At 42.0% G+C, this 27,549-nt stretch overlaps 1 protein-coding gene across 6 annotated transcripts in view; it reads left to right on the top strand.

Annotated features, from left to right (window-relative positions):
• LRR (Leucine-rich repeat) overlaps positions 1 to 27,549 on the top strand; it is a 222,823-nt gene that overhangs the window by 4,917 nt on the left and 190,357 nt on the right. For all 6 annotated transcript variants that reach the window (XM_070530645.1, XM_070530643.1, XM_070530642.1 and 3 more), the window contains exons 3-7: positions 6,601 to 6,651; positions 6,757 to 6,816; positions 7,067 to 7,194; positions 17,013 to 17,181; positions 21,203 to 21,276. In XM_070530645.1, coding sequence (XP_070386746.1) covers positions 6,601 to 6,651; positions 6,757 to 6,816; positions 7,067 to 7,194; positions 17,013 to 17,181; positions 21,203 to 21,276 — 482 coding nt within the window. The remainder of the gene's footprint in view (positions 1 to 6,600; positions 6,652 to 6,756; positions 6,817 to 7,066; positions 7,195 to 17,012; positions 17,182 to 21,202; positions 21,277 to 27,549) is intronic.

The following is a 27,549-nucleotide window of genomic DNA, read 5'->3' as shown; positions in this document are numbered from 1 at the left end:
ACACAGAAAACGTTGATAGACTTCCAGATGAATAATCTATCGATCTAGCTCTACTTCATATTTTCCTTTAGTGTACTTTTAATTATTGGCTGCCAGAATTTCGAGGAGGCACGAAACTATTCCTTGACTATTGCTGACAGAACGTAGCCCATCGTATATCTTGTCAAATGTGGTATAGCCTTAAAGGAACCGACAACCATTTTTCATGGTACCTATTTCTTTAACGCAGTAGAAAGCTTACCGGTCAGTGTCTAATCATGAAGTGGTAATGCGGAAAACACCATGAAACATTTTTTATCAGAATTTTTTTTACCTGCAGTGGTGTGCAGAAACTACACGAGAGGCAGAATCAGCAAAACTGCCCTCAGAATACTCAGCGGAGCCACCTCCGCCAAGAAGGAAAAGCCCCGACACAAACTAATCTGGATCCCGGGTCACGTAGGCATAGTGGGGAACGAAAGGGCAGACAGCCTAGCTCGAGGTGAAGCGTTCCGAGCTGGGTGGTCGAATGCCCTGGAGACCCACCTACAGGCTTGCGAGGGGGGATACGCAGAGACCCTGAACTTACATAGAGGAACTAGAATTAGATATCCGCCACCACACAAAGACCTCTCAAAGGAGGAAGCGACCAGCTGGCGCAGACTACAGACAAACTCCTTCCCCAACTTACACGTGCTCAATAAGATGTTTCCGACACAATACAGGGCCACCTGCCCTTGGTGCGGTGCCAAACCTACACTCTACCACATCACCTGGGAGTGCGAACGCAACAAAGCATTCCACAAACACGAACACCCGAGTGCAGAGCAATGGGAGAGTCGGCTCACCAGCAGCGAGCTCACGGCCCAAAGGGCCCTAGTGCAGCACGCGAGCGATGCAGCGCGACTCAGTGGAGCCTTGGAATAGGGGCCCACCCTTGCTGAAGAGAAGTCTCCAGTCGCCAGCGCCAAGAAGATGAAGACGACGGAGACCTCGTAACCGCGAAACTCTCGAAAGACTAAAAGTTTTCCCTCCCTCCCCTACCTGCAGTGAAGATGTAGTCGTTCACTTTAAGCACGCTGAAAACGATAAGTGAGCACGATAGTGATTATGCGCAGGCGTTATGGGAGGCAGACGACAAGTGCAGCAGTAACTGTGAGAAAGCATTATTTGGTTTATCAGGCCGATGTTCCTGTGATTCATATTTTATGAAGTGTTAAAATATTTCTGCGATACTAGCTACGTGTTTTCGTGGTTTCCTGTCCAACTGCTTTGGCATTTAACCACTCAAAATGAAACCAGTTGGATTGAAAACGAAACAATGCTTTTACACGTGATACACAGTTCAGCATGTTGCAGTAGCCATGCGTGCGCTTTTGATTTTCTAAGCATAGAACGAAGCTCAAGTGTCTAATGATATAGCAACTGTAATTTTAAGCAATAATTATGTTGTACTTATTAACAGTTGTCTTGCGTACAGTAATCTCATAGACTACATTCGAAGTCCCAAGATTTCACCGCCAAGCATCGCCACTTACTGGTTTTTTGAGACTTTCTTTGTCAAGTTAAAATTATAATTCCTACTTAAATCGCGAACAGCGTGCTGGATTCTATCCCTATAAATCGTTGTAATTTCATTTCCATCAACGTCTCGCAACACATTCTGGCCAGTCATCAGTCCCTTTAAGTAAAATGGTCGTGTGTAGCAGTGCGCTGCGTTCTAAAGTTAAATGGTTTCATATTGGGTAAACATAGTATTCTGCTGCATACTATCCATGGCTTTTTTTTTTCTTTTGTCACTGCTGGACAGAACTGGCAAAAACGAATGACATTTCACAAATATGGACACTGGGAATGAATGGGATTTACTTGTTATTTAAGATCCAAGATCGTTGTTTTTTTGATGAAATTGTGGTGGTAGTTTTATCAAATGCATTGAATATCAGTGCATGGTATGTGCAGTGCAGCATTATGTGTTTGAACAGGAATTTGATGTGAAAATTATAAATATTGTGGAACCAAGCATGAAAAAAAGTGAGTTTCATTAATTCAGCATAAGTGGGACATTTGAAATTGCTTTAGATATCTCAAAGTTGAAATGAAGACATGTCTCAGAGTTGCATTGAACAGAGTTGCTTTGAAGTGAACATTATTTGGAAATTCCTCACTATGTGGTGGTCTTTACCGGTGCCTGTAAGCGGGTATCATGTAAATGATTTGCATGACTAATATGTGCTGGAATACTTGGACAGCATTGTCTGTGTGTGTGTATTAAACATTGTGCAAGGAGAAGTGCCATTTGAACCTTAATTGTATTTAGTTGCAGCTCCTAGAACTCTTCGTTGTCAGAGCCATTGTGATTGAGAACCAATAATTGTGGTGTAATGCAGGCAAAATTTGTGTTGTCTTTATTGGTTGTTGACCTGCATACTTTGTGTCTGTGTTCACAACCATTTTGTATAAACTTTCTCTGGAGGTGGCCTGATTTCCATGGGCAACAAACAACTCAACCAGTTCTTTCATATCAAGGCTCACTGTGTTGTGAAGGACACTTTATGAAAGATTTTGTGGTTATTGGTTGCTTGACGGCTTTCTCATACTCTTTAGTGTAGTCAGCACTCATTAAGCATTGGTGGCACTTGTAATGTAACCATAAAAAATCTCTCCTAGCTTGAATTCTCCATTGTCCCGTTTGTCAAAATCAGTGTAACAAAGTTTCACCTCCTAACTGTGGGTGCCTCTTAGGACACTTGAACATACCTAGGTGTAGAGGAGCTGGCCAACTACATCACTGAACACATCCTCTGTTCTGCTCGAAACTGCATAACTCAGTCCTGCACAGATAAAGTCAATCCAAAACCGTGATGGAACAAAGACTGTGAAATTGCAAAGAAACGTCAGAGCAAAGCATAGAGCAGATTTTCATGCTACCCAACAACAGAAAATCTAATAAATTTTAAGTGGTGCAAAGCAAATGGCCACTGTATCCGCTGAATATCCAAACGGGAAAGCTGGACACGCTACGTATCCTCAATAAACTCGTACATAGATGTCAGCAAAGTATACAACAGGGTATGTAAACTAAAAGGACAATGTCCAAATCCTTTTCTCTCGTCACTGGCTCTGGTGATACTATAGAAGATAAAGCGAACACTCTTGGTGAGCACTTGAGAGGGTGTCAAGCTCGGGAAATTATTCCGAAAAGTTCTTACACCATAAAAGAATAGCTGAAAATATTCTTCTACGTCCAAACAAGTCATCAGAAGGATACAACAAACCACTAACATTTCATGAATTCAAGCTTGCCCTAGGCTCTTGTGGCGGCTCGGCTCCAGGTTCTGACACAATAGCATATGAAATAATCAAGAATCTGCCTTGTGAGACCCTAAATTGCATCTTAGGTCTTTACAATAAGATCTTTGCAATTCATATACCTTCATCTTGGAAGGAGGCAATATTCTACTCAAACACGGCAAAGACCCTTCCCTAGTTAACATTTACACACCAATTGAACTCACTAGCTGTTTATTTAAAGTATTTGAAAAAAATGATTAACCGTCGCCTGTGTTCTTTTTGGAATATAATAGTATATTGCACCCTCTAATCTGGCTTCCGAAGAACGAGGTCGGCAACCGATAATCTTGTTCTCCTTGAGTCATATACACGTGATGCATTTGTACACAGCCAATACTGTCTATCCGTATTATTTGACCTTGAGAAGGTATATGATACTGCCTGGCGATACCATATTCTGCAAGAGCTGTCATCCTATGGAATTTGTGGTAGTATGCTGAACGTTTTGCAAATTGACCTATATAAAAGGAAGTTCCGCATAAGAATCTGCAATGTACTATCGTGCACTTTTGGTCAAGAAAATGGTGTACCACAGGGAGGAGTGCTAAGTTGCACACTTGTTATAACTACAATGAACTCTCTTTGCTCTGTTACACCATCCATGGTGTCTTATTCTATCTATGTGGATGACATCCAAATCGGCTTTAAATCTTGCAACCTGTCCATATGTGAACGTCAGATACAGTTAAGTGTTAATCGGCTTGCGAAATGGGCAGACGAAAACGGGCTTAGATTCAGTGCAGAGAAGACTACCTGTGTGCTGTTTTCCAGATGAAGAGGGGTATGTCCTGGCCCTTGCATTACGATGAATGGGAGAAGCCTGGTAAATAGAAAAGAACAAAAATTTCTGAGTGTAATCTTCGATACTTAGTTAACCTTCATGCAGCATATAAAACAGTTGAAGCTGAAATGTCTTAAAACTATGAACCTTTTAAAGATTTTATCTTGCTAGTCGTGGGGAACAGATAGGTATTGCCTCCTATTTCTCTTTAAAAGCCTTGTGTTGTCTCGCATAGACTATAGTCTGCTTCAAAGACAACACTTAAGCCACTTGATCCTGTCTATCACTTAGGTATCCGTCTAGCACTTGGTGCCTTTCGTACGAGCCCCGTCCAAAGTCTGTGTGCAGAATCGGATCAGTGGCTGCTGGATTATCAGCATACATATCTGGGAGTCACCTATGCAATAAGAACCATGTCGCTAAAACAACATCCATGCAAAGCGCTCATAAGTGATCAGTCCACAAATCAGTTGTATTTAAACAGGCCCTCACATGCCCCACCGTTGCTGTTTGCAGTAAAATCTGTTGTGGAAAAACTCTGAGTAGTTTTCACAGATCTGCAGGAAAGCAACTATGCTGAACCCATCCCACCTTGGGAGCAATGTACAGTTACCTGTGACTTGTCCTTTACAGAACTTGACAAAAAGAGTTGTCCAAGTGCCCTCATCCAGCAACATTTTTCGCCCTTGAAGACAAGTATAGATGTATGGCATTTTTCACTGATGCTTCAAAGTCTGCAACTTTGCTATCGTGTGCAGCCCATGGCCCAAACTTCTCCAACTCTAAAACATTGCATAACCATAGCAGCACCTTTACAGCGGAAGCGTACGGTATTCTGATCACTGTTGAGTACATAGTACAGCACAACATACAAAAGTCTGTAATATACACAGATTCCTTAAGCACTGTCACAGCCCTGTCCTGTGGCAAAGCAAGCCAAAACCCCGTATTAAACCAGCTCCTTTAACACATTCATGTAGCGTATAAACAAAACCTTGCTCTTGTTGTATGCTGGGTGCCAGGCCACTCTGGGATCGCAGGTAATGAAATGGCGGACAAAAATGTTGGTCAATGGGCTCATTGGGCTACAATTGATGTAAGCTGGGTACCTGGTGTAGATATGAAACCTGCAGTATGAAAGGCGCTGTGAAATCATTGGCAAGTTGAGCGGGACAAAGAAGTTGAAAATAAGCTGCACCTGCTTAAAATGCGTTTAACCAAATCTTGCCCACTGAAGCTTGATAGACACACCGAAGTCACTTTGGCATGACTCAGAATAGGACACACTTATGGCACACACAAATACCTCTTGACTGCAACTGACCCACTGATGTGCACACGCTGCAGTGAGAACCTAACCATCCTACATGTCCTCATTCAATGTCCTGAACTTCACCGAGGGCGAGTGACTCATTTTAGGGAGCTCTATTCACACCATATACCCCCCATCCCTTGATGTTCTTATCAGAGGATGCGCTTTTTAACTTTAAGAGTGCTTCATTATCTTGCACAAGTTGACTTTCTAGACATCTCATTCCATCCTAACCATCAGATTGTGCCTCACAGGTGAGGTACAATCTGATGTCTGAGTATGTCTGAGCTCTCGCACTTCTTGCGTAAGCAATTGTACAGTTAGGGACTCGGACAATCCAGAATAATTTAACATGTGTGCCTGTAGCCAATTTATTAAAGCCTTATATTTATCTTAGTAATTATTTTAGAATTGATGCACTAGTAATCAGAGATCTGTCTTACGTGTAGGCCTCTATACAGCCTTTATTTTAAGTCATAGTCCTAAACCCACAAAACACACGTCCTGGCGCTCTTTGGCCTTAGATGCCCTTGCCCTAGTAAACTTCAATCATCATCATCAGGACACTTGAACATGGTCAGAGATTGTACCATGTGCCCTTATGCAAGGTCTGCACTATTTTTGAGATCTTGATGAAGTGTGCCCCTTACATGGGGGCAGGCCATTTCAGTCATATTCTTCTGGTCATGATCCCTCTGTACCAAGAGTGAGCACTATTGTTTTCCTAAAGAATTTATTTGTTCGTGCATATTTGCCACACACCAGGTGCCCCTTTTGTCCTCATCACTGTGACTTCCACTGTAGCCGCTGCTCGGGCTCAGTTCAGCAGCACGCTTGTGGATACATTTGCCATGGATACATTTTTCTAAAGCTTTTCACAACAATGTCCAACAACACCACTCACCATGGCAAATGTATTTCAGAAGGCACGTGGAAACCAAGAGCAGACATTTTTTTGATTTCAGGCAATCAAGTTGGGGGTACGGCTCTTAGATGAGTGGGGCCGTTACTCAAGTGTATTTGACAGAAGTCTGCTGTATAATGAATATATTTTTCAGAAACAAAGTGCGATACATTAACATTATTTATCAGCAAAGTACAATGTGTTTGTTATAAATTCTAGTTTTTTGCATATTAACTTGCTAAGAGATTATTTCACTTTGTTTGTTTTCAGGCATTTTCTTCATGTAGGTTTTTTATCCTCACTGCCAAAGTACCAACCAAGGTAAACTGCCTTTATCCGTCTTTAACATTGGAGTGCTGATATAGGTGTGCTCTGCGCTATATGGTGACCAGCCTTAACATAGGGCGCACTTTTTTTTTTTTTCAGATTGAGCACTCTTTTCACTATTTAGAAATTCAAACTGTAGAGAGCAAAAAGCCAAACCAGGTGAGGTATAGAAGTTTCTCAAGGTTTGTGCATGTGAGTGGGAGCTTGGGGGCAAGTGAGTGGGAGCTCGGGGGCATGTGTGTGTGCAAATGTGTGTGTACGCCCATAGAAGCTCTAAGCTTTCAATAATGCTGTTTTGCGTTTCATGTTCCAATCTTATTTTGTCAGTTCATGTAATGCACATGTTGGCTAAAACAGCACTGAAAACTTATTGGTTGCCAATTGTGCTCTATGCTCTGCATTTTTGCAGCTCTGCCTAACCATAGACAACAAAGTGTACACATTCTATTCAGTTGATCCCGAGTCCAGTGATGTTGACCATATGATCATCCAGCTAGGAACTGCTGTAAAAAGCATTTTTCCACAAGTGCCTTTGGAGTAAGTTGCTTCTATTGCCTCAATTTTTTCTTGTGTGTACTTAGTCAAGTGCTTGTAAACTTCTGCAGATTTTTCTTTGAGATTATGTAAATGAAAGTTATTGCATGGAAGTACTGTGAAGCTGGTTTACATCTTACTTGCTTGCTAAACAATGTTTAATAAAATGTATGTGTTTTAAACTTTTCACATGTGCTGACGGTAATGCTTAAGCTATAGACCGTTTCATCGGGCGAGGAGGATAGGGCGCGCGGAGAGTCTTTCCTCCTCTCTGGCTTGGGCGATCCAGCGCGGCGCTGCTTGAAAGTATTGCTGTCGTGTGCTGCGGAACGATTTCGAGATGTTTTAGATCTTAGTTTGTGAAATTTACGCCATGTCCGTTCACATGAGCTCGTCAGGGGAGCTTTCCCTTGCATCGGTAACTACAGTAGGTGGAAATATCTTTTGGGGGCGCAAAAATCTGCCGCGTTTTATCAGCCGTGGTGTACGCACATTATCAGTAGCGGAGTGTGTATGTGTTGTGAACTATTTTGCTTATATCGGTTTTAATTCGACAAAGAGAACCGGTGTCTCTGTATTAGCAGCATGAAATGGTAAATCTGTTCAATATCTGATCGCTTGGTGTAGGGAGTAAAACATAAAGCTTATAAGAGCGCATGCTCGTGCACGACCAACCTAAGGCAACCACGAGACATCTAAGCGGCAGGCGCAATCAAATATTTGTTATGCACCGGCATCGTTCTCGCGCATCTCAAGTCTAGTAGGCTTCAAATTACCATATGTATACGCTAGCCTTCCTGCATGAGGCCGATGGCGCTGCTCAACACAGCGATCACTGCGGTTGGTGAACCAGCACGGTACATATGTAAGCTGTGCGCTTCGACATTGCCTTTTTGGCCTGCATACAGCCATAATATATGAGGGATCGCATAAAAAGAATGCGATGCCTATTTTTGAGGACAAAATTTCCGTAATGCGTGTGAGTGCGTCGATGAGAACGGAATGAACACAACCGAAAAAGAAATTCGGTTATCATCCTCTTTCTCGAAAAAGCAAGAGAAAACGGGCTAACGCCGCAATAGGGCCTCGCATAGTCACGCCGCACGTTTATAAATATATAACCGCTGATGCGGTATGCTTGGACCATGCGGTATATAGAACAAAGATACATGTAATCCAGCACCTACCACTGCTTGAGACGCTCGCGCAGTTCGTAAACAGTCCCTTTGCTGGACAAGCGTAATTCGGACTGTAAGGTATACTGCTATCACTTGCCAAAACTATTTTATTCAGGGGCGGAAACCTCATTCATCGAACCAAGTAGTCACGCAATGTAACCTGCAGAGAACAATTTGAACACTTGTCAAAGTATAACATCACAGCTCCTATCGTAGCAGAACGCTACCCACGCTCACGCCGTTACGATCGTCGCGTATGTTTCATGGCTCCTAAAGCGCAGCTTAGAAATAGAGGATAATACTGCAATAAGGTCACGTTAGTGACTGGAACATTCAGAAATACGCAATTCATCTCCGAGGCTGATTGTAGGCTCAAATATGCGCGCACACATGGCGCTGCGTATTCTGCCCACCTCAACGCCAGCAGAAACTCCGGCCATGACGCATTAAACCACTTCAGCACGTCTCACAGAACCATCTACCACGTAGAAAACGCACGTTATACTAAACAGACCGCACGACCGCGAAAACAAACGCCAGAACCTGCCGCCGAGCGTATACCTGCCATGCAAAAGACCGCTTTCACCCAAGCCAGTATGGCGCTGCTCATAGGAGGCGCCACTGCGTTCACAATATGGCGGCGCCTACGAAAAAACGGTCTATAGGAGCAAAAGTTTAGGAAACTTTCTATAAATAAACCTGAGCCAGAACTGAATGAAGTAAATGTTTTACCTTATGTTGCATGTGTGGTTACAGGACATGCTATAGAAATGTGCTGTGGTTTTTGGTTATTCATGATAAAGCTAACTGCATTTTAAAATAAAATATTGTTATACTGATGTGTGCTTTGCAGCTTTGTATGAATAGTGAAATCGTTTAATTAAATTTTTGTTCTTTGAAGTAAGTCATGAAAGAAGGTTAGACTCAAGTGGAGAAAAAAATTGTGCTGATCTTTTCAGCATAGAAGTGAGTGAAAAGGGGAAAGGCCATTACTGTTTTTCTGCTCATTACAAATAAAGTAATGGGACAAGGGAATTCAATGTCACTGTGTATACATTGTAGAAAGAGTGGTTACTTTGCAATGGTGCCACAGTGGTGGCTTTGTCGCTATGGCTTCTTGCTGCTGACCACAAAATCAGATTCATTTCCCGGGCACCATGGCCGCATTCCAATGAATGTGAAATGCATAAATGCTTTTGTGCAATTGTTCGCTCACACATTAAAGAACTCCAGATGGTTGACGTTAGTCTGGGGCGCTCCACAGCAGCATTTTATATAGCCTCTGTACTGCTTTGGGACATTATACCCTGTGAATCAGGCAACATTGGTACAGGCATCAATGTTAAAATTGCAATCACTGGTAATATCATTTGGAATAGAAGTAACTAAATGTTACTTCACTACATTTCATGCAAAGCTAGTTTTACAAGCATTGAATACTTCCTCAAAGGGACAAGAATCAGTGTTACCTAAATCAGGTGGAGACATCTACAGGCATTCAAAAACAGGCCGTCACTGGCCACTCTCTGTTCCCCAGGCTAGATCAGTGATTGCACCATCTGTTAAGCAGCAAAGACTCCTGCTGCGGGAAACACACTTTGGCTGAAAAAAAAGAAAAAGATAGGTTGTAAGAAATATTTTTGCCTGAGTTGGCAGTTCAAGCTGTGGATAGCTGTGAGCAACTTGGGTCCCTGCTTAATGCAGAATCCTAGCAATATGGACTTGAGTAAACATTAGAAGATAAACTATAAAGCTCCGGTTGAGCATAAATTGAATAAATTAAGGCTAGCAGCCTGGACAACTGTAAGGGCAGTAAAGATGATAGTGCAAGCTATTTGGCAAGCCAGCAGCAGCACCCACCCAGCAAGCAGCCACGGTAAGGAAAGTCCAGAAGGGTTCGTGAAGAAAGCTTCAATTTAAAAAAAAGATTGTGATGGGTTTGGCACCTCCTCACAGGGGCATCTGCATGATGGGGAACTGTGATGGGGAGCACGCTGCATACTAGCGGTCCTGCACATCATGGAAAAAGAAAAAAATAATCATAATCAAAGTCAAAGAAAATATATCGTTCAAGGAGGCAAATATGTGGGCAGCATACTTGCCTAAGAGCAGCTTTGCCAAAGCGGCGTATCAGGGGACAGAAATAACGGCTTGTGGCGGCTGTCCAGTCCACACGCAATGAGCTGCCTGCGATGCCGTCCGCCCTTTGGTGGCTGCAGCTAGTGCTGCTCTGCCGCCCCAGCAGAAGGGGCCATCCACATCTGCTCTTTCGACATGTCAAGGCCTTAACGTCAAACAGAGCCTTCACAAAAGTGCGCAGTCCGCAAGAGGCGATGGACATAACACCCATTCAGATGGCGCAGCTAGCACCTAAGTAGCGGCCGGATTCTCTAAACCACACCAAAAAAAAAAAAGGCAAACCTCGCGTCATGGCACCTGGTAAGGGCCCGTGAGCTAACCCTTGTCTCCTAAACACACAGCGCAAACACTTTTGTCATCATGGAGACACAAATACCAGACTGGAATCTTAGAGGACTTGTTCATAACCTTGACGACATTACCGAATTTCTACAATAACATAATCCAAAGTTTCTGAGTGCGCAAGAGACATCTGAAACCCCCACACACAAACTTCCTTCATCGGCACACCATCTATCGTAAGGACTGTGACGAGGCAAACGCCTCGTCTGGCGGGGTAGCAACTCAAAGTAAAATGGCGGGGTAGCAATTCAAGTAGCAAAATTCAAAGTAAACAACAACAGGCCAATTATTGTAAAACTTTCACATTTCAAAGTAAAAGAACAAATTATTTCACAGGGTAGGAAACTCAAGGGCACTGAATATAAAATTCCAGAAGATTACTCTCCTAACACTCTAACAGCTAGAAGGCGTTTAGTCTAATTCGCCAAGACACAACAGAAACCATTCAAGCTCCGACATGACAAGCTAACTATTAGAAACCAAGCTTACACGTTTGACCGCAACATCCAAAAGGTTGTCCCTCGTGCTTTAAATGCCTAGGCCCCAGCAATGCTAACTCCAAGAAAAATTGTTTTTCGTTTGTTTTTACTAACATTAGAAGCATTTTTCCGAAGCTTGACGTTCAGTAATCTTGCCGACGCAACAGAGTCTGACCTAATTCTTATTACTGAAACTTGGCTTAATTCTACAATAGAAGACTCTGAAATATTGCCATTTTTCCCTAATTTCAATATCTTCAGGCATGATCGAACTACCAAACGTGGTGGCGGCGTATTCATTGGCGCTCATAAGGACCTTCAATGTACTGAAATTAAGACATCGTCCTCCCTAGAAATTCTGTTTGTCCTGTGTAATGCCTCTTACCCACCCACAATAATCGCAGTCTGCTATCGCCCCCCTGGTAATGATCCTAACTTTGTTGCAGAATTCCACGAAACATTGCGTTCGGTAACTGAATTGCATCACCACTCTCTGATGTTACTGTTCGGTGATTTTAACTTCCCCGCCATAAACTGGACTAACCTAACATCAGCAACTTCGCAACACAGTACCGAAAGCGATTTTGTTAACTCCTGCCTAACCTTTAAATTAACGCAACTTCTCACTGAACCTACACGTCAAAGTTGTAATTCTTCTAACATACTCGACCTCATTTTTGCTTCTGATCCTGACAAAGTTTATGCAATGATGCATTTGCCTGGTCTTAGTGATCATTCTATAATCCATGCATCGTACTCCTGTCAGCTTACACAACCTACAAAGATAACCAAAGTGATCAAACTGTATGACAAAGGGAATTACTCGGCAAAAACTCGGAACTTGGACATTTTGCTGCTTCATTCCACACCAGTTTTTTGATGCGTTCTGTTGAAACTAACTGGCTGCTTTTTAAAAACAAAATGCTCGATGTGTTCGTGAGATATGTACCCGTTATCACCCTAACCGAAAAACAGTCATCCCCATAGTTTAATATCACACTAAAGCGTCTTAACAATAAAAAGAAAAGGCTTTTTCGCTCGGCTAAATGATTTACCAACGCAGGCGCATGGAATAAGTATTACCTTGCAGAAAAAGAATTCGAAGCTCTAGCAAGTAAAGAAAAACGAACTTTTTTTTCGCAAACGCTGCCGTCTATGTTAAGAAATAACCCCCCCAAAATTCTGGAAGGTTATTAACCCTAATAACTCCCAGCCATTAGCTCTGTTTGATGATCAAAACCATCGTATTCCCGATTGCGAAATTGCTGAACAACCTAATCTCACTTTTTCTTCCGTCTTCACAACTGAACCTGTTAACATATTACCTCGCTTCCCTCTTTCGGATCATGCAGTCATGCCTGATATTACCTTTTGTCCTTACGGCATTGAGAAACTAATTGATTCATTAAAACTTACATCATCGTCTGGCGTCGATGAAATAAATGTTAAAATGCTGAAAAACACCAAAACAAATGTGAGCGCGATGTTATGTGCTATTTTTCAGCAATCATTGTCATCAGGAGTGCTGCCGGAAGACTGGAGAGTAGGCAAGATTGTTCCAGTCCCTAAAAAAGGTCCTCCATTGTTGTGCTCTAGTTATCGCCCCATTTCACTCACCAGTGTTTGTTGCAAACTAATGGAGCATGTTATTTACTCTCAGATCGTTAACTTTTTAGTATCCAATAACCTCTTTCACCCAGCTCAACATGGCTTCTGTAAAGGTCTTTCATGTGACACCCAACTAGCTTTATTATTTCATGATCTAAGCTCTGACCTCGACTTGAACGTACCTGTAGATGCTATTTTCTTAGACTTTGAAAAGGCATTCGACAAAGTTCCACACCAACAGCTACTCCTAAAACTTTCCCGTCTCAAGATTAAACCATTTGTATTAGACTGGATACGTAGCTTCCTCACTAACCGACAACACTTTGGATTTGCTAACACACAGTCATCTAAAAGATCTTCTGTCCTTTCGGGCGTACCACAAGGCACAGTTCTCGGACCACTACTCTTTCTAATTTACATTAATGATCTTCCTACTGCGATCTCTTCTAACATTCGATTGTTCGCAGATGATTGTGTAGTTTATCGACGCATAACTAACACTTCAGACATGCATTTGCTTCAAGATGACCTAAAACGCATTGAATTATGGTGTAACAAATGGTTGATGTCTTTAAATACTAAAAAAACCTCGCTAGTTTCTTTCCATCGCAGACAGCATCACCAATCAGGGAAATACACCACATACGGCGCCGAAATCTCATCCGTAGGCTTGTATAAATACCTCGGCATAACCTTTTCAACTACCCTAAATTGGTCACATCATGTCATTAACTTAGCCAATGCCGCGAATCTAACCCTCGGTTTTCTCCGCCGGAATCTAAGACTTGCTCCCCCATCAGTAAAATTGTTAGCTTATGTTACATATGTCCGCCCTAAGTTAGAATATGCATGCTCTGTCTGGGATCCTCATCAACATAACCTATCTAATACACTGGAATCAATTCAAAACCATGCAGCCCGGTTTATCTACTCTGAATATTCTTATCATGCAAGCGTGTCTGAACTAAAATCCCGTGCCGGTCTTACTAATCTAGAATCGCGACGTCTTATTTCTAGACTGTGTCTTTTTCACAAATTCTATCATTCACCACTCCACATTTCAGCTATATTACCAGCTCATCGTCAGTCCAGCCGCATTAACCACAGCAAAGCCGTGTATCCTCCCCCAGCGCAGACTACCTCTCATCTACTATCATTTTTTGTGAAAACCGCCAGGGACTGGAACGGACTGTCTGCCGACATCACGCACCACTCCGACACTCATCACTTCAAGGCTGCTCTCGAATCACTGTTTTGTTAAAGCCCATCCCTCATGTAATACCCCATCTCTGGGGCCTTTGAGGTATAATAAATAAATAAATAAATGAATAAATAACTAAATAAATAAATAAATAAATAATTGCCGACAAGTCTGTAGCTTTTCAACAAGTCACTCTTCAAACCCCCTTGAGGCGGTGTCAGTTCGCGCAGTTCTTTTTAATAAGTTGATCACTGTATGTTCTGTATTTATACCCCCATATTTTCATCGCGGAAAAAACTATTTTTATGATTTCATTGATCAGCTTCCAGACCCATACGTACTCGTGGGTGATTATAATGACCACATGATGATTTAGGGAGACTGGGGATGCGATGCGAGATTTCGATTCATTGAAAGCTTCTTTGTAAACTCCTGTGCGTGCCTCTACCATACCATGTACTATCACGATTGCACCATACTGTAAGCATTAATCATGGGTTTGATGGATGAGGACATTGTGGGAAATAAAAATAAAAATTTCAACAACACTTGCTTCAAAACATCTTTGAAGACGTGTAACATGAAGTTTTAAATTCATCTTTTAAGAATGTGGTAAAGCTTGAAGTGCGTGTGCACACATCTGAGGTTCAAAACCCAGATGATGCATGTGGTTTTTTTGCCGCAAGGCCCAGGGATCTCCAAAGAGCGCCATGAAATAGTATGGGAAAATTGATGATGCTGTGAATGACAAGTGTTATTGATTGCAGCTGCATTACTTTCTTTAACCCTTTGGGTGCTGGGCATTTCAAGCATTTCCACCTGCTGTGTGCTGGGGGTTTTGCCAAAATGCAAGAAATTCATTTTCTGTCTAAGGTAACACATCAGCAGGGAAGTTATTGGTGACACGTTACATAGTTTTTTTTAAATCTGAAAGCTCATACAAGGATTATGACATACTAATTAATTATTTTAGTTAAGATGGTGTTCCAGCATGGCCTCTTTGTAATCAATATTGCAGTCCTCTGAGTCAGAGTTCATAAGAAGTTCTTGAATTCCTGCATCATTAAAAAAATGCACTAGCTTTTTGCACCACTCTATCATGTTGCAAAATGGGACACGAGCACAGTGGACAAGAGCAACACTATGCCAGCAGATCATGTAATTTTTCATATAAAAGGAAGATCTGCCATAAATTTTAGTATAACAAACCTCTGTGTAGACGACACCACCAGTTCAAGGATGTTTCACGTTTGCAAGTTATCTTAGGGTGACACGACTTTACTCGCGCACTGCCGGGGTGTGCATCGGTCCCCAGATGAGTATGTTCGGGCAAGGCACTTAAAGGGTCAGCCGTGTCTTGTTCGGGAAAGAACCTGCTGAAAGCTGCCACTGAGCTGTGGAGACGAAGCATACTTTAAGACTGTTTTCACCGCTATCATTGTTCTTTAAGTGTAGCCTCTTTTATTGGGCGAACCTGTGCCCTCAAAAACAGGCCACACTTAAAGAACAACAACGATAGTGGCAAACACAGTCGGCGATCGGCGAAAATTTGATCTGCTGGTCAAGCGCATTGGCTTTTATACATGAGCCATCTAAGGTTCCAGAACAATTGCTGGTGCCCGCATGTTTTCCAGAAAGTTCTACACAATTCGCGTCGCTCGTGCGATCAGCTTACACAAGCTTCGGTGACAAAGACAGCAGAAAGAACCATTGATAACACTACAGAAACTTCCGATACGTGTGGGCATGCCCCGAGCTGAGTGATAACATTTGTTAGGCAGTGAAAAGCGGTCACCTGAAAAAGATAAACAAGTATACGTGTCCGTATAATAGGTGACCAGACATCCCGATTTACCTGGGACATGTCCCACTTTTACCGCCACGGACCTGATGTCCGGCGGCTTATGTATGGAATGGTGTTTTGTCTTGGTTTTCCCTCTCTGGACACCAAGTTGTCACAAAATGCCTGCCCTGTGCTGGTCACTTTCTCATTTGTGGTTAACGTTAAGCCACCTTCATAAAACGGGGCAGGTAGCAAAGCATAACATTTTTGGACGTGAGACAGCAGCACCTGTGTTCTTATAACGGTTCTGAAAGTCAATCATTCACATGCTCTCTTGTAATTGGTCATAATGGCGCTTTTGCTGACGAAAGCGAGATTCTGATCAATCATGCGAGGGCAGGCGAACTTTTTGCTTTCCCTTTACGGAACATTATAAAATCGCACCCATCCTGGAATGCACGACCGTTTACGGCTTGTACATTTTCACGATTCACCTACAATGGACTTCTCAATGCATTGGCTAACGAGCTGTAGCTAAACCAAAGTGCACTGGCCATGCCATGTTCATGCCGTCTTGCTTGTCACACACATGGTGTTGGAAGCATGAGTAATAAGGCTGAAACACAAGCTTGAATTAGCTGAAAAGCTAGGAAAAATGTTTTCCTTCACACAAACAAAACTTGGAATAACTCTTGAATTTCGTTTCTAGACCCCCCTTTAGTCAAATTTTTTTACTTATTTCTGTTCACTGGCACCATTGATAAAAATAATTGACTATTCTTCTCTTAAACAAAAGTTGTACTGTAAGTTTTTTAAGGTTCTTAAGATTGATCTGTCAGCAATACATCGACTGGACTGCAAAAGTTGGAAATTTCTGGGAACTTTCCATGCTCAGTGAATGTGCTCAAAGTGGGTGAAACCAATAATCTGGCTTTACCATAGCTTCATGGCAGGTTAAGCTTCCTGCACAAAATTGTACACATAAAAGAACAAAATTATAGTTTTTGTACATCGTATATGAGCAGTATTATTTATGCATTGCTGCAGAAAATTGGTTGATGCAAATATGTTTTTGTCATGACCCTCTAAAGGTTGATAATCAGAAGAGTGGAAGCAGTACCAGCCGTGAGGCTTCAGCCAATGCTCGAATTCAACCAGTCGGCCGAAGCCTCAGACCCAGGTCCATGTGGAAACTTCTCAGCTCAGTACATCTGCATGTGTGACTTCCATGGGCTCCCTTTCAGAGAAGATGTGGCATGGGTAAGCCTGCACCGAAAATAAGTTCGCTTGCGTAACTTTTTCTTTCATGAGACACTTTTTTGCATAGCCTACTTTAAGATGGGTATAAAGGGACTTTGCAAATGTTTTTCTTTCGAAAGGTTAATGCATAATCATTGTGTGCTTTTCTTTTCTTTAATGTATAGCTTTGCACCAATTCAATATAGTTTGGAGACTCATTTGCCTGAAAGCACTACATATAATTCCATATTTTAACGCAACCAAATCAAAACACACCAAGTGCAGCATGGTTCTGGCCTTGAAGCAGGTGCACTGGTTAAATAGCAATAATCAGAGGTGGTGACATGGCATTGTTTACCATAGAAGCCATAAAAGGACAAGGGGGGGTCAGTCAGCCTGGTGCAGTGCTGCCAAAAACCAAGTGCATTGAAAACACACACACAAACAAACAGTGAAGGTGTGAGGGTCGTTCCATCTTCCATGGAAGCAACAATTGAGAACAAGGTTATTCCGTATCAAATACAGTGAAGTGCAGAGTGAAGGAGTTGAAGAAGGACACAGTGCAAAACATTGTAATTTTCAGCCAAGAAGGATGCCTTTTTGATATTATAGCACTTCTGAGTTCCTTGACTGTTACATAATTTTTTAGAAATACTTTAGCCACATAAATGCAGTTCAAAAGCTGTAATTTGTGTTCATGCCCTGATGATTCCTTGTGCAGGAGAAAATTGCCTGTGACCGCCATTTTCAATGCGCATATGTTGCACCTGAATAGGCCTGTCACGATGCAGATATTATTGCTGCGGAGGCTGTTCCCTGCTTTTTGCCAAATCACTAACTTAACTGACAAAGCTTGAGCTGCGATTGGTGTCATCGCAGCTGTTTCACACCATTTATGTCGCACAGCTGTGTATCTTTAAACTGTCTGATATTCGTTAGTGGTTGCACTCTACAGTCTCTCATTAGCTTTCTTGTGTGTTAGAAAAATGTCCGAAGTTGGTAACACAGCACCACTTTGGGAAGGGGGTTGCTTCGCGAAAGCGAGTGGTAGATTGAACAAGGGCCGACAGACCGTGTGTGAGTCAATTTTGTGTTTGACAGTTTCAGGCTTACCGCAATTAATGCACTATCATTGCCCATCAACACTGTATCTTTGGGATTGGCGAGCAATTGCTAGAGCATTTTGACTGCATTCCCTTAAAGACTGCGTTTCTACAAGAGCTTAATCACACATTTAGAAGTGTTACCACGGATGGCAGCTGCGACATAGCAGCAGCTGAGTGGCCACTGTTTGGTCAGAGTGGCTGCCCTGAGGTGATTGAGAGTGTACTTGGTAAGCTGGGAAAAGGCTTTGAGATGCACACTAGAAGCCATCTGGATAGGTGCATGAAGCAGTGCTTGTCATGGGTAAGAGCAGATGCCCTCGAGGGCTTGAGAGGAAGCTTTAGCTCAGGTGCTCCTATATAAATACATGTCAAAGGAGAATTCGTTTTTCTCGTCAACCACTCCACCAAATTTGATGACGTTTGTTGCATTAAAAACAAGAAAACTTAAAATCTAGTGACTGTTGGTTCTAAATTTTCTATTTTCTATTTCTATTTTCTATTTAGGTAGTCAATGTTTTATTAAAAATTGGCAAAAATTGCAAATTTTCAGAAAACGAAATTATCAAGTTTACAACCCTGTACTCTGGCAATGAAAAATATCACAAATATCTGAATTGCATCTAATAATACATCTAAAGTGGTCAAAATTGATATGTTATGCATGAATCTAAAAAAATTTAGCAATATGGAAATACAGCCTTTGCAGAATCCTTGTTCACAACGTAACAAATTCACGTAAGATATAAATTGACATATTGAATTTGTCCGCTTTGTATGATGTAATGGATGCCGTTTACAGAACTGCGATATCTTTTCTTGATGTAGAGCTATTAATTTGTAAACCTTGTGCTTCTATTTTTTTTAGAACTTTCAAATTTCTGAAAATTCTTTTAGCAATATTGAGGCCCTAAATCGAAATTTTGCTTCCAACAGTCACCAGAATTTACCTTTATCTTTCAAATGGAACAAATTTCATTAAAATTTGTCCAGGTGCTATCTCAGAAAAGCCTGCGTACACTCTAGGGAAGATTTAGTGGCCATACATACAATATGAAAAAAAAATAGGTGTACGTTTGAATTTTTTATGCCGTTCTCCTGTTTGCAGATTTTCACAAATGTTTATGTTAATAAAGACTATTGTTTTTATGTTGCATGAAAAAAAAGTTCCTTTTAGGGCATTTTCTCGGGTAAAACTTTGCAGAATGGAGCTGTGGAGTCAGATTTTGATATTTTGCCTTGCTTCCTAGAAGAAAAATATTTTTTTTCTTTTCGCTGAAAAGTACTATTGATACATGTGCTAAGTACACGTGATAACAAAGGGGGACCATAGGTCGTCCCATGCTGCTGCTGGCCCACATTTTAGTCACCCCTGAAGAAGGGACCGAGGTGGTCCCGAAACGTTGGGTTTAAAATAAATTAGTAATTAAATAGTTAGTAATTTTTTGTTTTCAAAGTACTATCGAGGTACATGAAAATATGGCTCCACAGTTGCGTAGATTGGGCCTTGCTGGTATTGTATAATACATAAAAATTCTACACATTCTTTAAGCTTTGGAATGATTGTGAACCATAGTCACTTAGAACTGAGGTGAAACAGCGCGAAAAAGACGAGGACACAAGGAAACAAATACCACAGACAAGCGCTTGTCTGTGGTATTTGTTTCCTTGTGTCCTCGTTTTTTTCGCGCTGTTTCACCTCAGTTCTAAGTATGAACCAACTAGCCCTCATCAAGATCTTACTAACATAGTCACTTGACCTTTTTAGGTGTCGTAAGCCCCAAAATTACTTAAAGAGTATGAAATTTCAGACAGAGTCCTACGTAATTGCTCTAAATAAACCCTCAAGGTTTCATTAAAATTGAGCAAGCGGCTAAATAGGTGACTTTTTTGGGTTATGTCCTCCATAAAGTATTTTGGATTTCGTAGCATGCATCCGGATTTTCAGGACAGTGTGGCCTGAGACCACTGCACTAGGCCGGCTGACATTAATTGGCGATTTGTGATGCTGCACAAGCACCACATCTAAATACTGTGATGTAACAAGGTCTGCTGCATGCCTGAAGCAATGCTACATTTGGTAACATAGTGGACTGTTTACATTGGAAGGTGATGTAATTGGTAATTTTCTCTGTGCTTGAGGAATAGACAATATGCAAAGCCGGTAAATGCTCTTCTCCACACACCTATGGCACAACCAATACGGAGGACCTCGGGCTAGAATCATAATTGAAGTATCAACATGCAAGTCAGTGACATCATTGCTGCCACCCTTTGTTCCCCCCATCATTCAAAGTGTCAAAGTGTTAAAATGCATATCTCAGCTTTAACAGCACTACTAGCAAGAACGTGGCCATCTTGGCTAGGGAAAGTTAGCTCTGTAGGGCAGCCTGCTTACGGACCATTGCATATCGCCAATTGAAGCCACAAACTGCTATTGCTAATTAAAAAACATAATTTAAAAAAGCGAGACGAAAGGGTTTTGTGTCAGTAGCCTACTTTTTTTTATGTACTTTTCACATTTGGCAATAAAATGTCCACTAAGATTGGTGACACAATGTACCTCATTTGGGCTGACATGAGGCTGAGGTCCTACAGGGCTTCATCACATAGTATTGCTACTTTACACTGTTCACAAGCTTTACAGTGTGTGAAGAGACTTGTGTTAGCAAAATATAAACTTCTGTGCCTAGGTGTAAAGAAATGTAACTGGGCTAGCCAAGATCATCTGAGCTACTTTCCCTGCTCTTTGCGCGAGTCTAAATGTTCCAAACCCATCTTATAGCAGTAATACAGCAAGTTGATTTGCTTTTATATGTATATGTTGAGTAACAATTTTATAGGTTGAGGAACCAGAAAATGTATTTGTTCAGTACATGTTTGTTTATATATGAGCGTTGGAAAGTGAAAGCTTATGGCGCTTTTTTTTTTTTTTTCAGGATGTAGACACTATATATTTGTCTCATGACACAAAAGAGCTGTCATTATTAGACTTCGATCATTTAGAGGGCCGGTGAGTACCGATCTTACATTTTTGCTTTATTTGTTACGGATGTGACTTTGCAATAATGAGCAAAACCTCATTTATAATGAAGTGGTTTATAAAAAAAAACTAATGGATACAATAGCCTTCTGTTAATTTGACTCCGATTAATACAATCCTTACCAAAGGAACTTTTTCTATGGTCCTATGTTTCTATGGGACCAGACTTTCATTATTTCGATCCTGAAATTAGTCTTCGCTGGATAATTCAAATTGAGCTGGTTATCGTACACATGCCCAACCCCGACTGTGACCGCTGTTGTGACTCTAATAGCAGCAATGTCTGTTTTGGCAATGTTTGAATCCATTGAACATGCCCATTCTCTTATCAAAAATGCATATTTTCTGCCTGGCCCAGGAACATTTTATAGTGAATACGGTAGCTCACAATGAATTATTACAGTATTTACCTAATTCTAATGCGCAACTTTAAAAAAAAAATTGTCCAAAAATTTCTGGGGCCGCGCATTATTATAGAAAACAAAAACCGTGTTCAAGTGTTCGCAAAAGTCAGAGACAGCGTAGCCAGTGTCATTGCTATTTCCATCACAACATAGTGACCATGGATGTCAACAAATGAGCTCTTGCATATTGTGACAACTATGATGCGCCACTTTCAGTCTGATTACAAAAGCTCATTCAAACAATAAATTATTTTACATGTTAAGCTAGCGGCAACAAGTCGGAATGCGCTAAAAAGGTGTGGGCCACCATCTAGTTTTCAATTGTTGTGGAATTGTTTGATAAATGCAGAAAAAAATGAAACGTGCGAGGGACAGTATGGAGAACGAGATATTGTGGTGCTTCATAGACGGAGATGGAAGTGTCGTCTAAAGGCCCAACCGCTGGCATACGTCGGCACGCTTCGGCATGCACCGACATGCAAATGTGTCGTTTGGTGTCGATAGTAGGAAAAAGGCACCCAACCATTAGATAGAAGCTCTGACGCGTGCTCACGCTCGCGCCTTGGCTGCGGCGCACTGTTGCTGGACTATTTTGTCTTCAACTGTCCAAGTACGACCTAAAACAGCCTGCTGTAAACTAGGCATGAAACAATAAGGTAGTGATCTGTATGCTCCTTTAGATATGAAAAACATGTTTGATTAATGAATGTACGTCTGCCGCAACAGTTTCTTTTTACCTTTGAAGTAACAATAGTGCACAAAATATTGACATCAGCACTTGCACGTCATCCATCTACAAGATAGCTTTGCAAACACCTGCATGACTATGCCATATCACATCAAAAGCTGCGCAGCCAACTATGTAAGTATCACTGAAAAGTCTGTGTTAAAAATATTGTCACGTAGTAGTGACCAGTAGTGATGGTGAAAAATGATGCAGAGTCAAAGCTGGGAGTTAAAAATTTAACTCTTTATTAGGCGAACTTGTACCCAGCAAAAGCAACGCTCATTCGCAACGGTAGCTCTGAGCAAAGTCGGCGACTGTCGAAAATCTCATCTCCGGGTCAAGCGCATCGGCTTTTATATATCAGTCGTCAAAAGTTCCACCGTATTCGCTGGTGCCCCCATGCCTTCCAGAGACTACTATGCAATTCGTGTCGTGTATGCAATCAGGTTATACAAGGTTTATCGACAACAAATAACCGACAGAACCATTGATAACATTCGCGAAAGTTTCAATACTTGCTGGTGCGTCCTGCACAAAGTGATAACATTTGTTAACATTTGTTAGCCAGTGAAATACGGTCACCGAATACAGATAAAGTATCCGTGTCAATATAATTATGCTTGTTTGTGCATGAAATAAATGGGAAAAGTGGGTTCTGAGAAAATTGGCAAAACGAATTGAAACACCTGTAGCACTCGCAAAAGAACATCTAGAAGAGCTAAAATTTACGTAATTTGTGGCTTGTCTCCTCTCGATTCTTGATTCTGTCAAATCTTGCCCATGGAGCACTTCATTTATTATTCTAGGTTGTTTTGAAGCATCAACACCGCATCTGGAGGCTTTCATATTGAGTGTATTTCTGGAAAAATTTTCACTGTGTAAAGGCCATGTACCATTGTAACTGGTTTCAACGTGTCAAGTCTGTCTTTCTCGACATTAATGAAATGACCTACCGTCAGATAATACAAGCTTGAGAATTAGGTTTTAATAGGTTTCTTTCAATGCCCTTTGGCAAGTCGTGCTATAGAAGCCGTTATTCGAATGTGTGGGCTCAGCTCATTTGCATAATATCAGTCAAGAACTTCATTGAGGTCCTGAGGAGTTTTAAGCCGTTGGAGATCCCACGCGGGGAGCTCCTCGGGCCGATACCGTAGGCGACGCTCAAGTCAGGATGGGAACGTGGTGACGCTCCGCCAGTTCTTGGGCCCTCTGGACGGTCTTGAGCTGGAGTTTGAGGTCCAGGCTTTTGAGGGCTTCTTCCCATTTGGGCTCACTGGAGAGATGGCCTTTTGGTTACGTGGTACATTGCCATAGCATGTGCGAGAGTGAGCAATAGAGTTTTTGGCAGTCTGGGCAATTTGCCGGGATGTCTGAGTTATAGTGACTCAATAGGCCTCGTGACGGATACGAGTCCGTTTGTAGCATTCGAAACGCAGCCTCCTGCGTGCATTCGACTTTGGAGTGCGGGAGCGGGTATTTGATTCTGCCTTTTTGATAGTGTGAGGTGATTTCCTGATAAGCGAGTAGTAGTTGAGTAGTAGTAGTAGTAGTAGTAGTAGTAGTAGTAGTAGTAGTAGTAGTAGTAGTAGTAGTAGAGTAGTAGTCGAGTATAGTAGTAGTAGTAGTAGTAGTAGTAGTAGTAGTAGTAGTAGTAGTAGTACATGTAGTAGTAGTAGTAGTAGTAGAGGAGTAGTCATTAAACTGAATGTCCAGCCCCTCGAAGGCCGTGAGACCGTGGCAGCGGGCAAGTTCTTGCGCACGGTCGTGGGCTGTTTCATTGAGGTTTGGTTTTCGTGGGTGAATGTCTTTCCCTATGTGAGCGGGGAACCAGGAGAGGCGTCGTTTGCTCTCCTTTGAGCGTGCTAGTAGTATATGCGCTACTTCTTTACATACATTGCCGCTTTCGTAGGCTCGAATTGCGGCACGCGAGTTCGTGAGGACATGGGTAAATGTGGGGTTTGCCAAGGTGATGGCTATGGCTATCTGTTCTGCTTTAGTGCTGGTGGTCATTTTAACCGATGCGGATGATCGTAAGGTTCTGTTGCCGTCCACGACTGTTATCGCGAAAGTGGATGTGTTGCCGTACAGGGCCGCATCCACAAATGCGGTGGCTTCACGATCTGTGTCGGTGCGGTCAAGAATCGCGCGCGCCCGGGCCCGTCGCCTGCCCACGTTGGGTTGTGGGTGGACATTTCTGGGGAACGGGGAGACTTTGTAGTTGTCTCTAATTTCGCTTGGTAAGGTAACCGTGTGCTCAAGATAGGGAGATGGGGAGACATTAGCTTCGTTTAGGATTAGTCTACTGGCTTTGGACGAGGATAGGTGGAGTATTTGCGCCATAGTCTGAGCCTCGATCACTTCGTCGATGTTGTTGTGCATGCCTAGCTGGTCAACCTTTGCTGTACTTGCTCTTTGTGGAATGCCCAAGACCTGTTTGATGTTCTTGCACATGGGTGTGTTTAGTTCCGTCTTATCTATTTTTGTCCAGTTGTGGGCAGAGGCGATGTAATTAATGTGGCTCATAAGGAATGCATGGTATACGTGCAAAAGGTTATCTTCGCAGTGACCCTTCCTGCACCCCGAAACTCGGTGGATGAGTCTGATCATGTTTTCGGTTTTGGCGGTTAAGTGTTTGATCGTGTGTTCGTGGCATCCCGTGGCTTCGATTAGGAGCCCAAGAATGCGTATGTGGTTGACTCGCGGAATCTGTTGTCCGTCTCTTGTGTGTAACGCGATCGGAAATTCGTCTAAAACTGTTAGGTAGCGGACTCCTTGGCAAGACTTGCGAAATAGTAAGAGTTCCGATTTCTTGGAGGATAGTTTCATCTCTATGTCTAGTAGGTAGTCTTCCGTGGCATCTAGGGCAGACTGTAATGCCTGCTCCATGTCTGCCAGGGAGCCTTCCGGGCTCCAGATGGTGATGTCATCTGCGTATAAAGCGCAGTTTACGTTCGGGATGTCTCGTAGTTTGTCTGCGAGTCCCTTCATCACTATGTTAAGTAGTAATAGAGAGATCACTGAGCCTTGCGGTGTTCCGAGAGAGCCCAGCGTGTAAGGGTCTGACTTAAGTTGTGAGACTCGCAGTCGGGCTTCTCTGTCATTTAGGAAGGAGTGTACGTACTCCTGAAATCTCTGGCTGAGGCCGAGGCCTGCCACAGACTGCAGTTCAAAGCGGTGCGAGACGGTGTCGAATGCTTTCGTGAAATCAAGGGCGAGGATACCTTGAACGTCTCTTGTTTTAACGTTGAAAATCTGTCTCTTTAGGAGTAACATAACATCTTGGGTGGATAGGTGGGGTCGAAACCCTACCATGTTGTATGGGAGGAGTTCGTGTTCCTCAATGTAGCGTGACGCTCGGTTTTGAATGATGTGCTCCGCTGCTTTACCCACGCATGAAGTAAGAGAGATGGGGTGTAAATTTTCTAGGTTAAGTGGTTTTCTGGGTTTGGGGATGAGGACCACCTCGGCAGTGCGCCATTGCGTTGGTACCTCTCCTGTTTCCCACACGTGGTTGATGTCTTTCGTGAGTAATGGAATGGCTTGCATAATATAAGAAATATATATATAAACAAGTTATTTTTGCAATTTATACACTTCAGTCACCACACACACACATGCACACACAAAAAAAAATACCAGTTTATTGTTTTCATTCTACTATGATGTTTTGACAGAAACACATTCAATTTGTTCTGCGAGGCATGCAATAATTGCTGTGGCATATTATTTTATTGCACAGCACTGGATACAGTAGCTAAGTGTTATTAAAACTCAGAAGAAATTAATAGCACACTGCATATAATCAGGCACATAGCATACTATGGCACTTTCTTAATTCATGCCTTTTTTTTATTGCACAAACGCTACTGCACTGAAATAATATGCTAGTACATACTTACAAAGCACAATTTTATACTACAGTAATCAATCAATCAGTCAGTCAATCAATCAATCAATCAATCAATCAATCAAACAATCATTAATTATATTGCCGAGGAATAGCTAGAGAGCCTTCGTACTGGTGCACTTAAAAAGCAACATGTGAGACACGATGTACGGAAAACATGAATGTGGTAGACAAAAGAATGCGAGATAGAGAAACAAATAGAGGAAAAGAGAACGAGGAAGGGTTAAAGGGAGTTAATCATACATGATTATCTACAGATACACAAAATACAGGAAAGGAACTCTGAAGTATATCAATACAGGCACAATTCTTATTAGATGTTTTTTTTGGAGTCAAGTGCTATATAGCACAGTCTTTAACCCTTCGAGGGTCAATTTTTTTCGCTATATGTGACCGCCCAGGGTCGATTTTTTTTATTGCAAATTCCAATTCTTCTTAAAGGGACACTAAAGCGAAACAATAAATCAGTTTAGACTAATGAAGCATTGTTTGAGAACCCTGCAGGCAGTCATTTTAAAAAAATAGCTTGATTATTAGGTGAGAAAATGAAGGTCCAGGCATCAGTATTTGAATTTCGCGCCGGAACCCCAGCGCCGGCACGTCGGCGTGACGTCAGGGATTCCAAAGTATGTTTTCGCATTTTGGCCGCATTGGCTGAGTAAAGGTTCCCAAAACTTGCCATGTTTAATGTTTGGTTCTTTTATAACACAATGTAGTCAATCTGTACCGATATATATAATTAGTATGCCCTAGAAGATGCCATCAAAATCCAAGACGTCACAGCCACCAGGCGCGGAAACTTCAAGTAGGCGTCGCCACCCGTATTTTGTTCTTGCGCTTTTTCTGGCTTACCAAGTGTCTTATCGTTGTAAGAGTGGTGTTCTTGGTATTGTAGAAGGGTAATTTACTGATGCAGAAGAAATCATTTTTCACTTTAGTTCCCTTTAAGGACCTATTTCGAAAAAAATTTCCCGTAATTTTTCTTGGGTGACCGGAAAGCAAGAAAAAAATATTTTGCGTTGGTATACATGTACTGTTTATTCATGAATAACAACAACAACAAAAAAGGAAATGAACCTATTAAAATTGAAAATTTGATGCATTGTTATACACATAAGGCTTAGAAAATGCGCACACAAGAATATTTCTCAAGTGCCGAATGTTCCTGCTCCTATACTAATATTTACGTCCATAGCGTAATCGGA

This window comes from Dermacentor albipictus, chromosome 1, assembly GCF_038994185.2.
Source record: "Dermacentor albipictus isolate Rhodes 1998 colony chromosome 1, USDA_Dalb.pri_finalv2, whole genome shotgun sequence".
Lineage (NCBI taxonomy): Eukaryota > Metazoa > Arthropoda > Arachnida > Ixodida > Ixodidae > Dermacentor > Dermacentor albipictus.
This window is presented reverse-complemented; position numbering and strand designations above follow the sequence as displayed.